Genomic DNA, 19,233 nt, shown 5'->3' with positions numbered 1-19,233 from the left:
AAATTCTGGAAATGGTGCCAACGTATTGGCGATAGCAAAATATGCCAGGCCTGCACGGAAGGCGCAGCACCGTCACAGCGAAACTGGAATAGTGACCTTTCGGAGCCTTTTCAAAACACTCATTGCGTGACTACTGCAAGCACACTTGCTTGATACCCACTAGGGCATTAGTAATAAACATTTCCGTAGTAGGCTGGCATTTGTTATGCTATTTTTCGTCATTATTCTAAGAAGCGTAGTATCCTCTAAACACTCGCGAAGAATTCAGTGCCAATCGATCATGCAGTCGCTGACGACATGAAGAATTATGGCTAAAGTGGGTATGCACCAAATTTAATAGGGGAACATGAACAAGCTTTGGCACTGGGTTGGAGCATTGTATGACCCACTCGTTAGACTATTGGCAGTGTGCGGCGACTAGTTGCTCCTTCACTGTTTTAAAACGCGTTATAACTCGTATTCACGCGATCGTTTTCCCGACATCAAGCCTGCCTAAGACAAGTTTGCCAACAAGTCAGAAGCACCAGTGTAGCTCAGTGGTAGAATGCTGGACTGGCTCTCAGCGGACCCGGGTTCGAGCCCCACTGTGTCTATAGTGCTAGGTTCTTTTATTATTTCTGTGATAGTGGTTACGGACACTGGCGGCGGTGGCAGAAGAAAACGGTGCTGCGCGTGACCCACGGTTCAATCTCATAAAACCTTGCGCTGTAAAACGCATTATTACTCGTATTACCTGCCTAAGGCCAGTTTAGAAATGAGTTCCAAGCATTAGCGAGGCTCAGTGGTAAAATACCGGGAAGGCACGAAGCAGACCCGGGTTCAAATTCCAATGTGTCATTGGTGTTTTTTATTTACCGAGTTTTTTCGTTCGATAGTTGTTATGGACACCGGCGGCGGGCAACTACGGCGCCACGCGTGACCCATGTTCTGATCTCATAACAAATTTCGCTGTCAATGCACCATATAAGCACCGCTTCGCTATCTTTGCTCTCAAGTGAATCCCAGTTTATCACTTCTAGGCTGTGAGAGGATAAACTGTATGTCTTGATAGTGTACGCTGTGGACCTGCTATGATGGTAATGCGCACATGTGCCCCATGTATTTCTTCAAACCTTCGTGCTGGGAATAAATCAATTGGAAGTCAGCTTTGTGCGTGCTTCACCTTCCACACACACATTCAAATTCTGCGTACTTCACATTCCACACACATTCCACTTCACATTCCACATTCCTGAAGGATGTCTTTCTAGGAGAGTAAATCAAACACCTCGAAGCAGATGACTCAGTTGGCGCCCTCATATGGAGTGCCCTCGGGGATATGGAACACGTACTTTAATGGTTTTCTTCTAGTCTAGCAAGTATGCCCGAGGAAAGTTCTTTTCTAAAGGCATCTGTTCGTACTCAAAGAGTGATGGAAATCGCAGTGGTTCAGCGAATTGTATAGGGTATTCATTATTGTAAAAATTCCGTCAGGTCACACGATCTCTTAGAGTCCAAGCACAACTGTTAAACGACATGAACGATGGTAAGGCACAACGAAGAATCGACGAAGAACGATGGAAAAGGCACAACGATTGATTGATATGTGGGGTTTGACGTCCCAAAACCACTATATGATTATGAGAGATGCCGTAGTGGAGGGCTTCGCAAATTTCGACCACCTGGGGTTTTTTAATGTGCACCCAAATCTGAGTACACGGGCATACAACATTTCCGCCTCCATCGGAAATGCAGCCGCAGCAGCCGGGATTTGAACCCGCGACCTGCGGGTCAGCAGCCGAGTACCCTAGGCACTAGAACACCACGGCGGGGCGGAAAAGGCACAAGCCAACGCGCAAGTATAGTCAAATGTTCTTTCCCTTGGGACGTCTTCTCTGAAATTGGGTGACAAGAACATTTGCTGAGACTTAGGCAAATTTCTCGTTGAGAGCAGAATTCAGTATTAATATTATTTCTTAACCAATTATTGATTCAAAATTACTTCTTACTTCGTTTTACTATGTGTTGTATAATTACAATATTAAATTTATTATTAAAGTCTGGTGGCGAATGATTTCTTTTTTAGCCTTTTTCAAAACTGAAAAAAATCGCCATATATTAACCGCAGGTCTCGAGACTAACCCCCATAGAGGGTGGGAGCCAAACATTAAGGTACAAGCAAGCAAGCAAGATCCCAACCTAATAAACAAAACGGGAACCACGTTATACCTTGCTATTCATCTGTAGTGGGTTTGAGCTATCGGTAAGAGGCAAGACCAGAAGCAAGAGAAGAGGAGGGTGAAGAGCGGGAAGCCGCTCGCTTCTTCCGCAGGTCATCTACAACGAATCAGCAGTGATGGCGACTGAGAAGTATTCGGCAGCCTCCTTTCAGTCGGTCCTGGAGAAGGCCAACGAGCAGGCGACCAAGGCGGAGCAGCATGACCGCGAGAGGAAACTGCCGCAAGCGTTCATCATGTACAAGCAAACCCTGCAGACATACCTGACCGTCATCGAGGACATGTTGTTCCAGTGCATTCGTTTTCAGGAGCGCAACGAAGACCTGCTGCGGATCATCACCCCGAACGACAAGTACCGCAAGCCATCGCACCCACAACCCGACCGCTCGAAGCAGGACACGGACGTCAATGACTTCGAGCCGACGTCGAACATGAACAGGCTGCCAGGAGTGCTGTCCATCACCCCCGACAAGCCCGTCAAATGGAGTGACGTGATCGGTCACGAGACACCCAAGTTCATTCTGAAGCTCGCCATCCTGGATCGGTGCCCCATTAAACACCCCGTCATGTTTACCGGGAAGCGTAAAACACTCAAATCGATCCTCCTTTTTGGCCCTACCGGCTGCGGAAAGAGCTACCTCACCAAGGCAATGATTGGTGCGGCGAAAGACTGGGTGTGCATTGACGTGAACGTTGCCTCACTCATGAGAGACGCCCCGGAGGGGGCAGAAGACCTCTACGTGAAGTCACTTTTCAAGGCAGCCAGGCTGGCCGCTTGGTGTCTCCTGGTTTTGCAGGACGTCCAGGAGCTCTTTAAGCCAACCCAGAAGCCCGAAGAAGAGCACAGGTAGCCAAGTTTTCTGCGTCATTTGTAGATGGTTAAAACTTATATTGGTACGCTCATAAGCGTTTTTTTTTTGCTACACTGCTGAGGTTTTTAGCGCGAGGTGGAGCTAGGTGAATGGTTTGCAAGGTGATGCATGCAAACGGGACTCGCGTTGCTGTTACATTCCTGCAGGTGGAGGTCAGGCTCCCTCTTTATGTTTTGCACTCGTGCACCCTACTGTAAAGAGATCTAATATTTAAAAGACCAATTACTGGAGGGCATAGAGATCAGGCTAGTTGGTACTGATCTATAAGTTCTGTAAGTGCGAAAGACACGTACGTAAGAACAGCGCGTTCTCTATTTTATGAATCCTAGCCTTATGTGCCAGAACCAGCTGTATAATGCCCTCTCCTCTAGCCCTTTCCTGCTCAGCTTCTGCCCTTCGCCTAGCCTTTATGAGTGCTTTGTGGTCATGGGGAAGAGAGCCCATCATGTATTGTCTCAAGACGAAAATAATATGAAGTAATTTTTCGTTCAGTTTTGCACAGATCCTTGGGGCGGCGCCTCGGATTTCTCATGTTCATTATGTTGGCTGTCACGCTGGCTTCGTAAAAGCAATGCCCCCTCCCTCTATTTTATCAATGCCAGCCAGATGCACCCGATCCAGTCCTTGATCAACCTCTCCTTTAGCCCTTCTTTGATTTCGCCCATCGCCTAGCCTTCGCGTGTGCTCTGTTGTCATGAGGAAGTACGTCTCCTCATGCAGTGCCTCACGACGGAAATCATACGAAGCAATTTTTGGTCAAGTTGCGTACAGATTGGTGGGGTAGCGTCTTGCGTTCCTCGTGTTTCCTATTTGGTCGGTCATGCTGGCTCTGTAAAAGATACGGCGTTTTGATTCAGCGCGTCACCGTTCGTGGCGCTGTGCGGGCAACCAATGGGGAAGCGTCACTGCAACTCTACTAGACGCGCTGTGCCGTGATGCGGTGGCGGCGTTGCTTTGAGCCACAACAAAGGAGCACGAAGGAACAAATTTGACAAGTGTACGATATTGCTGTGGGAAACACGTTTATTGTGTCTCCGAGGCAAAGCACTCGAAAGCACGTGTGGCGAAACCAGGGCGACCCCTCATGCCGCGTCACGACCATTTCCTGAACTAAGGCGAACCGGCAGCTCCCGTTGATCAGCACGTGTTTGCACTGGCACTGAAAAAAAGAAAGGAGGCGTTCGTAAAGGATATGGTCTTCTGAGATAGCGTGTCGCCATTCATGGTGCTATGAGGGCAACCAATGGGGAAGTGTGACTGCATGCGCCGACTTTCAGAGTGCTGTGATGCCGCGGCGGCATTTCTTTGAGCCGCAAAGAAGTAGACTGAAGGAACAAACCTGACGGACGTGTGACATTGAATATGGAAACACGTTTATCACGTGTCTGGGAGTAAGCACGCGGAAGCACGAGTGACGCCAGCAGCGTGACCTTTCAAATAGTACCCCATGATGACCACTCCCTGAATTAGGGTCGACCGAGGGCTCCCTTTGAGAAACGCACGTTTGCATTGGCATTGAAAGTAATAAATGAGGCGTTGTTAAGACGAAAAAAGTACACACTACACGTTTGTTCTGTGTACAGCCGGTCAAATCTGACTATAGTGCCCGAGCGATAACTTTTCCGTGTGCAGGCCCGTATGACAGAGCCAAGTGCATGCAGGGCGTAGGTGAGTGCATGCCCACAAAGCGTGTTCAACGGGGCCCGGTAGCTCGAGGAGGGGAATAGTTTCGAGGTAGTGTTTTTTCTAAAATGATTGTTGTAGCTATGAATTGAGGAAATACCTTTACAAGATACGCCCATACAAAAATTGATGAGATAAGCAGTAGAACATGGTTCATCTGTGGTGCGCTGATAAGACGGAAGAGCCTGACAGACGAAAATGCTGAGAGCGCTTTATGGGCATGCTCTTATCCTCGTCCTGCTTGCGACTCGGCTTCGCTATACGGCACCGACTTTCACAAGAGTCGTCGCTCACACACGATAGATAAAGATTTGGCCTATTGTACATCGTTCGTCTTACGAACGCATCTTTTCTGCTTAGAGAAGTTATAATTATTCGCCGCTGGCAAGAGTGCTATTCACTGTTCTTTTCTAAATATTCCAAAAGACGACACGTTGCTGAATAAACTGATTCTATATCAGGCCAAGATGTTAAAGTTAACTTTCTTTAAGTCAACGCTTATTCAGAGTTGTAGCGTGTGCGAATTATGTGAATGAGAAGGTCAACAGTGTTTAGGTGTACATATTATTTTTAGCGTCTTCTGAAGGTTTACTCTAATATAGTTATCGTGTTTCATCCTTGATTCGAAATTCACATATTGAATGTGTGATTGGGGCCTTGGTAACCTGCTCGCCAGTTTTATGGGCACAGTACACGCCTGTATCGATGATGACTGCTTGGTAAAACCAGCCTCAACGAATGGTCAAGTGACCTTATCAGTATCCTGATAGCAAAGTGGGTCTACTGGCAATAGTCACTCAAAACATGAAGATAGACACTGTGACATTTGCACCACTTCAAGGCACTCTGTTTCCTTTCTTGCTGCGCTCGTATCACAACTGCAGCTTCCGTAGTACATGGATTCTTAATGTAACCAGTATAGTTATTTTTGCAGCAATATTCAGTGCATGTTCGATACTACAACGTATGTGTTTTATATTCAGCATTCTCTCATCTGTTCGTGTTCAAGCATGTTGCTCTTAGTCGGCTCAGTGGGTAGCAGTTCTTATTGAATTTGTAGGAAAAAAAACCTATATAAAAACGACAGTGAAGGTTTAGCTTAGAGGACTGAAATGGAAGCGAAAGTCGTTCTTGATTATGTTTGAATAGTAGAGGTCACCTGCAATCAAAATCAAAATTCATTTGTAAGAAGCGAATCATGTCATCATATTCGTTTACGCTTATAGCTGGCTGAGTGATATGATACAGGTGGTAATGTGGCGTTTGAAGCTACCTTAAAAGGCTCCTCCGGCAAGATTCAGCAAAAAGTCTGAACATAGAAAGAAGCATTCATGATCGCGTCTGACTTTGTTTCCCGGGAAACATGTATATGAGACCGGGGTACACTCCCACACGTTTCCAATTCCATAGGTAATATAAAATGGCAGCATATCCATGGGGTGAATGATTGAGACTGGGGCGAAGCGTCCATCCGTCCATTCGTTCTTGCTTCCGTCCATCCATGCGTCCGTCTGTGTGACTGTGTGTGACCGTCTATGCGTTCATCCGCCCGTCCGTTCGTGCATCTGTTCGTGCTTCCGCACGTCCATCCGTGCGTCCATCCCTGCGTTCGTGCATGCATCCGCCCCAGCGTCCATCGATACGTCCATCCGTCCATGCAGTCATTCGTGCGTCCGCCCATGCATCTGTCTATGTGTCCATTCGTCCATCTAGTCAACACTCCGAGTACGAACATCTCGCATGTTTTTATGATATATTCCGCATATAGAAGCACCGCCATCCAGCAGACATTCCGAGGACTAAATGAGAGGTGGCACACGCACACTTTCTTACGGCTTGCGCTTCGTGTCTACTTCCCACCTTTAACCACCTCGAGTTCATGGTATATACTAGTTCACTATATCCATGGCACTGCGGCCCGATGCTCGCTAAACTTTTCTGAAACCAAGGAGGTTACAACCAGCGAGTATGACGTAGCAACCTTTTCTTGTCAGATAGTGCTCAATGTACGTGCCATTGGCTGCTAATGGGGAATGAGAGACAGGGGAATTTGGCTTTTAGTTAACGTGGACGCTGCGAACTTTTTATCGTTCAACAACACACAGGAGAAATCTCCCACTGGCACCACCTTGCAGGTCAAAAGTCATGTTACGCACTATACTGGTGCCACTTTAAGGAGCTTCGCCCTTAAAAAAGCCCTCATTAGCACACTCACCTAAACTCGGATCGAGTCGGGGGTGTGAATATGAGTGAGTACGCGTGTAAAAAGATCGACAGAGTCTAGTTGAAGAAAATTTTAGTGACTCCTACTTCGAGCATATTGTAGCGAAGTTTCGGGGTTGTTTAAACTAGACGCATCTGGAGACCGTCGAGGCGAACAAGCGTGGGAGCTATTCCGCACAGGCAAGTGATGACAAGTCCACACGAGTATTTCGGGGAGCACTTATTGGGGGTTTATTTATCTAACACAACTTGAATTTACATAATGAACTAGGTCACAAATACAAAACATGGAAAATGGTGGCATACCCCTAGGCTTGCATGACTGGTCTCCGGTGGTGAGATGCGCTGTTGCCCCCGTCTCCGCTCACCTCAAAAAGGGCTCGAGCCACTGCTTAAATAGGGTTTTCCAGCATTCACGGTTGCGTGGACCAACCAGGCAAGTCGAGGATAACCAATTCAACATGAGTTTTCGTGGTCGCCTGAAGCCTGCCTCGCGACAAAACTTTGGGAGCTTCTGGAAACGGGCGCATTCTCCGAAACGGCCCAGACGCGCTAACAATTCCTAAAATTTCGGTCCCCTTTTCCCCCGGAGGACCGAAGCGGCGGCTCGTTCGTTAGAAGCGTGGGGGGCTCAGTATTTAGAAGGAGAAAGGCACCTAATTTCTGCAGTCTGGTCAAAATCACGGCGCGGTGCCTGTTTTGGCGGGAAACGCACAGTGACCGACCGGATGCAGCCCTTCCAGTTCAGACTCTCATTCTTCCTTGAGGCAGCCTCCCCGAGAAAAGTCGTTAAATGGCGCCGCTAACAAGAAATCTGGCAAAGTACGAACTCTAGCTGTAGCTGGAAAGGATGAAGTTTTCCGCGATACATTGCCTTTGTGACAACATTGAGCCAAAGAAAGTATTGCCGAATTAGTACCAAGCGCAGATTACATCTACTTAGCAATCTGCCGATGAGCAGCAGTTGTTAAGAGGCTTGGCTGTGGACCCAGATGACGCGAGATCCATCCCGATCACGGCCGTCGCATTTCTATGGAGGCGAAATGCTGGGAGCCCTCGTCAGCGCAGGTTAGAGAACACCTGATGTTAGAAACTTCTGGAGCCCTCTAGTACGGCATCTCTCATGATGATATCAAGCTTTCTGGATGTAAAACTTCAGTTATATTATATTATTATTATTATTATTATTATTATTATTATTATTATTATTATTATTATTATTATTATTATTATTGAGTGATTATGCATGATCTCCACTTTTTGGGGACGACCAATGCTCCTACATAATATTTTGCAGCATTATTATTATCATTATATCACCTTACGTTTATACCTAAGTCTATTCCCCCATGTCTGAGCATACTGGCCTTCATCCGAGGAGTATTTATTAATCAGAGGTGTGTGTTACAGGAAGGGGTCACAAGACATTTCCCCACAAACCCTATCACGGGAAGATATTGATAAAATATAATGTTAGAATTGCGTATTTCATAAAGGCCAACAGTTTTGCTGCAACGATGAAGCGATAAATGCGATTACAAGAACTTGAAATGTCACATTAAGAACGACCATCAACTCGGAACGTACACCGTGACGGTGAAGCAAAAAAAAAAAGACTGTTGAAAAGAACACACCTCTCCTGCCACACTCTGGCGTGTGACACAAAGTATGTCCGGCATTCTTTTGAAAGCGAAAGCTGCATATGGCTAGAAGAAATGAACTGTCAGGCATCGGTCCCACGAGCAGTCTCTATTGGCTGTGCTAGCAATTACGTAATCCTCAGCGTCGTACCCAAGCACGCATGCCATTGCCGGCGCTGTCAGTGACGTCACCCATCTTGTCACAGCGATTGCGACGAGCACGCGCGCATCAGTTTCTCCTGACACCTCCCCCATGGGTAAACCACGGACAACTCTAGAAGAGTAGTGACAGTGAGCTCACCTTCAACGGGACAATGGTGCAGTCCGGGCACAAAAACAGTAAGACGGTAAGTTGGGCCAGTTGGTTAGGATCCATCCTGAACTTACTTACAGTGCAACACCAGAAAACATACAGGACAGAGAAGGAGTAAAACAGGAAGAAAAGACGGCGCTGACTCACAACTGTTGTTTATAGGAAAAAAAACGGGGTGAAAAGTCTATATATAGCTACTGGCAGCCTACATTACAACATGCGCAGAATACGAGGTGCATCGAGGTAGCGTTATCACACTCATGGCAATAAACAAGCTTGGCCTAAATAACCTAATTATTTTTCATGCAGAGTCACGGATGGTTCACTAACGCCCTTGCTACACCTAATCTTTATATGATATGCCTTGGTGATTTCTCTAGTTAGCTGGTTAGGATGCTTGAAGATGATGGTGGTTCTCTCAAAAATGGGACGACAACCGCATGACCTGCAATGTTCCGGCAGATGAAGTCGCGCGATTCCTTGAAGAGATAACTCATGCTCCCTTAAACGAACATTCACACATTGTTTCGTTTGTCCCAAGTACTCCCTACCACACGATAATGGAGTTAAATACACAGCTTTTTTTACGCATGCGATGTGCTTGTTCTTATGATTCACAGCGCATCTCCCTTTGGCCTGTTTGTTCCTCAGCGCACTATCAACCATTGGGCAAATGCGACCTACCTTACGTTTGGCGGAAAAAAGAACGTTGACACCATACCTTGAGCCCACGTTTTTCAGCCAATGCGCCAATTTGTGTACATAATGAAAAACTGCTCTTTTTCTTTTTCCATCAGAATTTTCTTGAGCTTTTCTTTTTTTTTTTTGAACAGACAGCACCAAACTACTTGAAAGTGAAGAAACTACCTTAAAGTTGACACATAAATACTACAGCGGAACGTCAGAGGACTTCTTAGAAACCTCGACGTTATCCAAAAACTTTTACACTAACATTCACCAAAATTACTGTATGCACAGGAAACACAACTAAAATGGAAACATACCCGCTTCCTACCTAGTTACAAAACTTTTTGATAAAACCAACATTCAACCAGGATGATGCTGTAGTTTAATCTGGGGGTGTTCTTATTAAAGTTAATCAAGGAACCTCTTGTACACATTTGCCGCTTCAAGCATCCCTCCACGCGGTAGCTGTCCTGATAGTAAGGTTTGAAAAACTGGTCGAAATCTGCTCTATTTACATACCCCCAAATTACAAACTCAATAAACAGGAATTCCAGTCAATAATAGACGAACTTCGAAAAGCGTGTATTTTTCTTCGAGACTTCAACGCACACGGCAATCTATCGGTTGACTCCCGCTGCAAATTTTGAGTTCGCCTAATTGAACAGTTTTGTTTTTTTTACTGCCGGTGCGTTTCTGATTAACAAAAAAGTCAGCTTATTATGGCCGTGGTAGCAATACCGACCCGTCCAGACTCTATCATTACATCTCCATTGCTCATACCCCTAGTCAAACGGAAGGTCAGCAATTATGCCTACGGAAACGAGCCTTTTCCAATACTCCTTATTCCACCAATACATAAAGAAGGTCCTCCACCGTCTTACAGATGAAAGATGAACGAGGCCGATAGGGAACAGTTTTGGAAAGCTACTTACATACGTTGGTCTGATACGTGTGGCTTAAGCATAGATGCAGCTGTAGACTACTTTACAGTTCTCCTAATTGGTGCTGCCACAAATTGTGTGCCGCCATTCAGACGGCCCACCAAACGACGTGCCCCATTGAGGAATGCCGAGTGTCAAAGTGTGTCTAAAAGACAAAACAAAGCCTGGAGGTTGCTTCGAGATATACCAAGAGCGGCGAACACAAAGTCTCAGGGAACAAGAACACGCCACCAGGCTAGAAAAGAGAGCTGGCTGAAATTTTTACCTGGGAATAGTTCATATACGCATGAGGGTGAAGTTTGGAGAATGGTTACTAGGTAGCAGGACGCGAAGCACATTTACACCCACTCGCAAACACACAGGGCGACAGCTTATAAGATCTGACGAACTCCATCGGCACACACTTCGAGCAGGTCTCCAGCTCGTCGTACTAGCCTGAAGGGTTTTGGTGATATGGAACCAGAATAGAGAAAAAAATACAGCTAGAATCCACAACCCATGAAGCATACGAGGAATCTTTCTCTTTAGCTGGTCTCAGTGAACGGCTGAAATAAGTCCGTCCCATGCTCCGAAAGTGTGTTCTACGAAATGTTAAAACACCTGCCCACTCACTGTAACCCGAAAAGCCTTTCACCCCCTGCCATTGGCGAGGTCCTCTCAGCGCGGAAAAAATTTATGGTTATCTTGATCCTGAAACAAGGCAAGTACTAGCCTTCCATTTCAAGCTACGAGAAAATAGCGTTAGCAAGTTGCTTTTCAAAGTGTTCGCAAAATCGATAATCATGTAACTGATGCACTTTCTTGACAAAGTGACCTAATTTACCCATAACAGTGCTGGTTTCGAGAAGCCACACCCACCACTGACCACCTTGTTTATACCGAGGCACAAATTCGTGATGGCTTCGCTCATAAACATTTTACGGGCAAAGCTCCTTATTAGGTGGGTCTGTACATGCATGCCTCTTTTAGTACGTGACAACCTTGTTATGTGACTCCCTCAGCAGGTGCGGGCAGACGAACAGACAGACAGACGGACAGATGGATAGACGGACGGATGAACGGATGGATGGCAGACAGAGCGACAGACAGACGGAGAGACAGACAGACGAATGGATCGACAGAGGGACCAACAGACACATGCACCGACAGACACACGAAAGCAGGGACAGATGGACAGACAGACAGACAGACAGACAGACAGACAGACAGACAGACAGACAGACAGACAGATGGATGGATGGACGGACGCATGAAGAGATAGATGGCAGACAGAGCGACACACAGACGGACAGACATACAGACGGACGGATGGAAAGGCGGACCGACAGGCACACGAAACGAAGGACACACGAATAGACGGACACATAGATGGATAAACAGACAAACAGACATGCGCAGCAACTAGGTGAGAACTACAAGGCCTACGTCGAGGATGTGCTGAGGCTTTGCAACCGCGTTAAGTCTGCCATGCCTTAGACAGAGAAATTCAGACACATCTTGAAGGGCATCTAGGACGATGCCTTTCAGATGTTGCTTGCGAGAAAGCCCACCCCGACCGCTTCACTCGCCTCCCTCTGTCATAGCTTCCACGAGTTGCGTAGGCAGCGTGCGATTGCTCATGAAGCTCAACGATGCCAGACACGCTCGCAAGCTCGCACATGGCTGGCCGTCCTAGAGATCAGCAGCCGCTCCTTTCGAAAATCAGAGTTCTTCCGCCTAGTTAGCGTGCCAGCAACCACTGCTGCCACTGATCCATGAGCCTGCATATGCTTTGGTTCCGGACATTCAACATGCCACTCAGACCCAAGTCCCTGCAGCCTTCTCACTGATGCATCTGCAACCACCTGTGACTACGCCTCTCAGATACGCTACCGTGGCTGCGCGGCTCCCACAACAGCCTATGCCTTATGTTTAAAACTGCCCTGCCACCCCATGCCGAGCCCACAACCGCGAGCACTGCGTCATATCTCTTCGCGAGATCTTCGACTACATTTTACTGTCACTCAGATGCGCCACACTGGTCTAGTGGCTAAGGTACTCGGCTGCTGACCCACAGGTCGGCGGATCGATTTCTGGTGGTGGCGACTGCATTTCCAATGAAGGCGGAAATGTTGTAGGCCCATGTGCTCAGATTTGGGTGCATGTTAAAGAACCTCAGGTGGCAGAAATTTCCGGAGTCCTCCACTACGGCGTCTCTCATAATCAAATGGTGGTTTTGGGACGTTAAATCCTACATATAAGCTTGCAGGACGCCGTACAACGGGCCCGTCTGTTTTGCCTGTGGTATCGATGGAGACGTTCCGAGCCACTGTCGGCAGGCTCTTTTTTCATGTGACTGCGTGGGTAGGCTGGTTGCGCCGTCGTCAAGGGCCCCACAAAGATACAGCACTGATGGTTAACGACTATGCGTGAGCCACTAGTCACCGTATTCGCGACAACACTCCCTGTCACTGATGCGTCGCCGACCAACTGGAGAAGAGGGACATTACCCGCTGCAGCTCCAGAAGCAGCAGCTGCAGGCAAGTTGAACTGCCCAAGGCCTCCATCTTTTTCAATGCAAAACTATAGCGACGTCAATGTTCAGGAGACCGCTGCACAGGCGCATATTGGCACAGGGGCCACCATTTTCGTGTTCTGCGAAAACCTCGATCACGGAACGCCAGCCTTCAGACAAATTTCATTACCTGCGCAACTACCTGGTAGGTGAAGTCGAAGCTGCGGTTGCAGGGCAGCGGACGAGGGAAGCCTGCTACGAGAGTGCCATCCAGCTGTTGAAAAAGAGCTTCGAGGACAAGAGCATGCAGGATTATACAGAAGCATTTCATAGCTTTTCGTAAACTGCTATTGGTGAAGTCTTCACTGGATGCGAGAAGGCTGCGCAAACTTTACGACGCAGTTCAGCTGAATGTCCGCTGCCTCGACGTCCTAGACGTTCCAACCAGCAGTTTCTCAGCGATGCTGTATGTTTTCGTGCTTGAATACTTGCCATAAACACTCATCATTGCGTTCAATCGTCATAGGCGTCTCCTGAATGAAGTTTACGGCATTCAAGCATTGCTTTCAGGAGAAGCAGGCCTTGCAAAACCTTGCAGTAATTGCAAAGCACCGCCTGAAAAACAGAACTGTGAAAAAACCAACAAAATGCTTTTAGTGGTGATAAAAGAACACACCACTGTCCATGATTGAACTAGTGGTGCACGCACTTCTTGGTGCGCCAACGACGGAGACAGATGCCAACGAATAATTCTTCCTCGTCGTCTTTCGCTGATCTCCGACACCTCAGCTGCAAGACGAAAAAGTTGAGGACTTCGCTTTGAGGTCTGATGCTCCGCACGGCCAATGTGCAGTGCATAGAACCTTCAGCTGTGTGCACTGCGCCTGGCACTATTAAGGGTGAACTTTATATCGTCAAGCTTTTTGTGTTGCCTTTATGCTCCCTTGAACTCATTCTTGGATGGGGCTTCTTTTCGCGTCATCGGGCCATCATAGATTGCTCTCGTGCAAAAGCCACTTTTACACCCCTAAAACTTTTGTTGATCCCCTTTCCGCAGCTTGCAAACTTGTTGCTGCAGACACAGACATAGCGCTGAAAACACCCACCCTTGTAGTCCTGACCTGTATGGTCATTGCAGACGGAACTGTCCTGTTTACTCCGTCAGCCGCGTTTCCCAACTGCCGCGGTCTACACCTACCCTTTGCCGTACTCACTGTGGAATCGGGTTTTACCATCATAGTATTTGCAAGTCTTGAATAGCTGAAGTGCTAAAAAGGTAACAAGGCACTAGGGGAACCACGAAGACAAGCTTGCCTTCATTGTAGTTCCTTGTTACCTTTTTTTAGCTTCAGCTGTTTAAGACAAACAATACCTACTAGCCCACTCCCAAACCTTGCTTCAGTTATTTGAAAACTAGTTATAATGATCAGGTACTTTAAATGACGGATAATGTTAGGCACAATCAAGATTTTGACCGCGCTCTCTGAAGTTTGCTGAAAATCAACCTCACGTCCAGCTTAATGCCATGACGCCACCTCTGCCAGTACCTACCACGCCAGACTCTTTCCATCCTTCATTTGCCGCTTAACTATCACCAAAACACCGACGCGATGTCTTGGCCCTTCGTCGAGAGTTACGCTCTTCCTTCGATTGCGCTCCATCATCTTTGGGTCACACAGCAAGCACCACGCCACATATTGACGCCCATTCTCATGGTCCCTTACTCCAAAACCGATATCGATTTGCAGTGGAAGAGTGGCGTATTATCGACCAGAAGGTAGATGGTTTGCTCAAGTGTGGTGTCATCCAGCCATGGCAGAGCCCCTGGACGTCCCCTGTTGTGCCAGTATGCAAAAAGAATGGGTCTGTCACATTCTGTATTGACTGCAGCTGGCTCGTTCATATAACTTGTAAGGATGTTACCCATTACCACGCATCGAGGGTGCCCTTGCTCTTGACAAGGAGCCGAATATTTCTTGTTTTTGAATTCACGCTCCGATTATTGGCAAGATCCAATCGATGACTCTGACCGATTGAAGGCTGCATTCGTTACGCCTGCTGGGCAGTAGGAGTTCGAGGCAATGCCTTTCGCACTCGGCAACATCCCAGCTACTTTCGAACGGATGATGGACACCATCCTTCGCGGCTACAAGTGGAACACCAGCCTCTGCTACCTTGATGATATCGTCGTTTTTTCTCGGGACTTTCCTCCTCACCTTATTCGGCATCGCGCTATTCTCACGCGTCTCAATCTCCTGGCCTCTAAATTAAGATGAAGTGTAATCTTTACGCACACCATCTCACTATACTGGGTCACGCCGTCTGTAAGGAAAAGTTTTCCCAGACCCTGCGAAATTCTTCACTGTGGCGGGATATCCGAAGTCCGATTCCATGAACGAGGTTCGATGTGTCATTTGGTTGTGCCCCTATTTTTGCCTATTTGTGCGCGACTTCGCTTCCAACGCCGGACCTCTTACTAGTCTACTGACAGCTTCAAAGGCATTATTTCTTCTTGGTTCCGAAAGTCCAACGAATTATTTGTCACGCTATGGCACTCGGGAATATTGCCTATAATCTGCGTTATTTCTCTGATGCGCCTAAGGAGATCCATAACGATACCTGCAGTATCGGGCTTGGAGTAGTTTTGGCTCAGCGAAAGGCAGGATACAAAGAATACGTGGTCACTTACGCGAGTCAATTGGTCAGGAAAGCAGAGTGTAATTATTCTGTCACTAAGAAAGAGTGACTCGTCAGCATCTGGTGGTTGCCGAGGTTTCGCCCATACCTCTATGACCGTTCTCCCGAAGTCGTCACAGACCACTACGATCAATGTTAGCTATAATCGCTCAAAATTGGTTGGGACATCTCTGTCATCAGGCACTTAGCCAACAGGAATACGGCATTCGTGTTGAATTCCAATCCATCCGCAAGCACTCGGATGCTTATGCGCGATCCTGAAAGCGGACGCGCTTTCTTCGTCTGTCTGTAGATTGTGCTGTTGGCAGCCGTGACAGAGCGCAGACCACGCGCTTGCGTGCTCCCTTTCATAAACATTTACACTGTACACATTTTTTTGCAAGTGCGTATGTGCTTGTACTGCGTGCCAGCGTAATAACGCTTTGCTTCAATTCTCGTCTGGTACCATTAAGAATCTCAGATTTGGATTCACGTTAAATAAACCCAGGTGATCTAATTTTCCGGAGTCCTCTACTACGGCGTATCTCATGGTCATATGGTGGTTTTGGGACGTTCAATCTTACATATCAATCAATCAAGCAATCAAGCCATGCTCCTTCACTGCAGAATTGTTTATCGCATAACGACAGCATATCATCCACAGACAAATGACCTCACCGAACGATTTCTTTGCACTCTTAGTGATATGTTGATAATGTACACCGCCTCAGACGAGACCAATGAGCACACCGTTCTTGCATTCGTCACGCACGTATATATTGCTACTATACACGGGTCACACAGGTCCCGTTAAATTAGCGAGGCGATCGCCGGGCTAATTCCAAGGGCCAAACTATCGGCCCCCGAACCGCACCACGAAAGCGTGGACAATTTAGAAGTGGTCTTTTTTGGCGTGCCAGCGGACGCCGGCTGTGGCCCAAAGAACAAGTCAGAGCCGAGAGTTGATAAACAAAACAAAAATTATATTCTCAAAAATGGCAGATCGAAAACAATACACAAGAATGCACACTCCGCAATAGTTGAGTACATTATGTCACCATTCAAACAACGTACCACACAGTACAATCAGCCACACTCGAAACAACGGACACAGACAACAATACGCACTACAATGCAATCGCATGCATTGAACAACCAAGACACTTAAAGACTAAAGAGATAGAAAACCTATTCAGTCCAAAGTTCTTGGAACTAAAGTCTGAATCATACTCTTCTGAGAATCACTCACTCAAAGTCCAGCGTTGTTGCTGTTCCGCTGCCCCTGAAGTTTCTCTTCCAGGAAACCTCGCGTCTTCACTTGGCGGCTCTCCAAGCTTCAAACTTCTTCGCCGGAAACACGTCGGCTTCATACTCGCTGCTGTTGCCACGCGTCTTCGCTCGACATATGGTAGATACACACTCTTGCCTGTAGCTCGACTCTTCATCCCTCAGGTGGACATCCTCTTCTTCTCCTGCTTTGTCACACAGACCAAACCTTCGCGGACTACACGGCGGAGTACCCTACGCGCTCTGGCGCTAACTTCCGTCTTCTCCTGATCTCTCATCTCGGCTGCTCGATTAAATACCTTCCGCGCGAGATTCAAGAAAGTTTTCATCCTTTCGTCGGCGCGATACGCAGCGAAGGCTGGGGAGAGGGCGAGACGGTTCGAAGGTCGTCCGCGACAGATGACGCAACCCGGCATCACCACGCCCCTTTCCATCTAGAAAGTTCTATTGCTTGCTTGGGCGCCAATGAGAGGAGGTTCGTCGGCGAACCCACGCTTCCGAGAGAGAGAGTCGCGCGCCCGGAGAATCATTGGATGATTGTTTCCTTTTTTTATTGTTGACCTCGCGGCGTCACTCCGGCGTTTCGTCGCGAGAATTTGGCGGCGCGCCCTTTTTGAGCGCTCGTTCTGTGACACTTGCTCAGATTTCGGCCTGCTGATGTTCTTAAGTCTGCTGACGTTCCTCTGCCTTCCTGTATGTTTGTACGTGAATAAATCACGTGACGCTAGATAGATGGTTATGGATAGATGCGTAGATGGACGCCGAACGTGCCTGCAGTACACAAAAGATCGCTTCGCATTTACTTCTCATGGCTTATTGGACGCCTGAGTTTTGTAGTGGCAGTCGACATTCAATGTAATTTGAAACGGCAAATGTTAAGTGTACATTGTTTCGTTTCCTTGCGGGACGGTTGATCAGTGTGCACCGAGAACTTAAGCTGATTAGCACGAAGCCTCATTATGCTTTCATGACCTACTCTTGAATGCTAAGTTCAAGCATCTTCCATTTATTGCTAATAAAATTAAAATGTATTGTTTTGTATTTCAGCCGCTTTTGTCGCTTCTGTTTCATTGTTCGGTTGTATAGAGTTTTTTTGAACAGGGTTTTTCCTGAACAAATAGATTGAAATATCCAGCGCAGTTTTCCGGGCGTAAAGTCGCTCTCTTCACAATATGCGTATTTTTTCTTTTCATGTGTAGGTACCAGAAGCTACGTCAGAGCATCGTCAAAGAAGTCAAGTTCATCAACGACAACATGACTGCCGAGGTGACGCTGTGCGTTGCCACCACTAATGCGCCGAAGCTGATCGACTCATTTTTCGCCACAGCCTTTCAGAAGCGCATTTTTATCCCGCTACCCAGACCCGAAGAGCGCATGCGCATTTTGAAGCAGCACATCGGCAAATCTCCGAACACCATCACTGATGATCAGTGGATCGAGTTGGCAGACAAGACATCGGGCTACAGTGGGGAGGACATCCTGTCAATCGTCATGCACACCTTCAAAGACACCGGTGACCTCACCTTCGAAGAACTGTCCTCCGCCATGGGGCAGTACAAGCCACGGAACACGCCCGACGACATACAGGACTGTCTCAAGTTTAAGGAAGAGAACGCATGCACAGCCGTGTAAAGCCCTCGCACGAGTGGTAAATATTTGTGTATGCACAGAAAGAAAATTATCCGCTTAGGCTACCGTTTAGTATCCGTCGGTGATGAACAAAAAACAAAGGCCTCACGTCACCTCCAGCTGTCGTCCCAGTTTTTTGTCTCATGAAGGCACACTTAACAGAGGGGTGGTGTTGGCCGAACAACATCCCCCTCAGAAGTCATTGATATACTCATGAAAGACTGGGCCATTAACACACTTTCAATAAGGGAACCATTTTCGTGCATGCTGAAGAAAGACCAAAATGTTAAGACAATGATGCAGTCTTGCTGAATATGCTTCAGCAAATAATTTGTTTCCTACTACTTTAATACCTCGAAATTATGGATACTAAGTTTGCGTCATTTCCTGTTAAGGTGGCCATAATATCAAGTAAAATCATTTTCGATATATATGTTTTCTTGGGGTGAAATGGTGGCTTTCGAAACGAGTATTTTTCTACCCTTTCGAATTAGCGTAGCGGGCTGGTGTGCACAAGTGTGGCCTTCTCAAACTGTTTTACATATCAAACTAAGGTTTGCTCTTTCAATACC

General features: G+C 47.2%; 1 protein-coding gene across 1 annotated transcript; it reads left to right on the top strand.

Annotated features, from left to right (window-relative positions):
- The first annotated feature begins 2,244 nt into the window (after positions 1-2,244).
- On the top strand, positions 2,245-18,780 carry LOC119167813 (vacuolar protein sorting-associated protein 4). Its single transcript, XM_037419334.2, has 2 exons — positions 2,245-3,063; positions 18,232-18,780. The coding sequence occupies exons 1-2, from the start codon at positions 2,336-2,338 to the stop codon at positions 18,662-18,664; spliced, it is 1,161 nt and encodes a 386-aa protein (XP_037275231.1). The 5' UTR covers positions 2,245-2,335; the 3' UTR covers positions 18,665-18,780.
- The last annotated feature ends 453 nt before the right edge of the window (positions 18,781-19,233 follow it).

This window comes from Rhipicephalus microplus, unplaced genomic scaffold, assembly GCF_043290135.1.
Source record: "Rhipicephalus microplus isolate Deutch F79 unplaced genomic scaffold, USDA_Rmic scaffold_12, whole genome shotgun sequence".
NCBI lineage: Eukaryota > Metazoa > Arthropoda > Arachnida > Ixodida > Ixodidae > Rhipicephalus > Rhipicephalus microplus.
The sequence above is the reverse complement of the archived record's forward strand: the minus strand, read 5'-3'. Positions and strand labels throughout refer to the sequence as shown.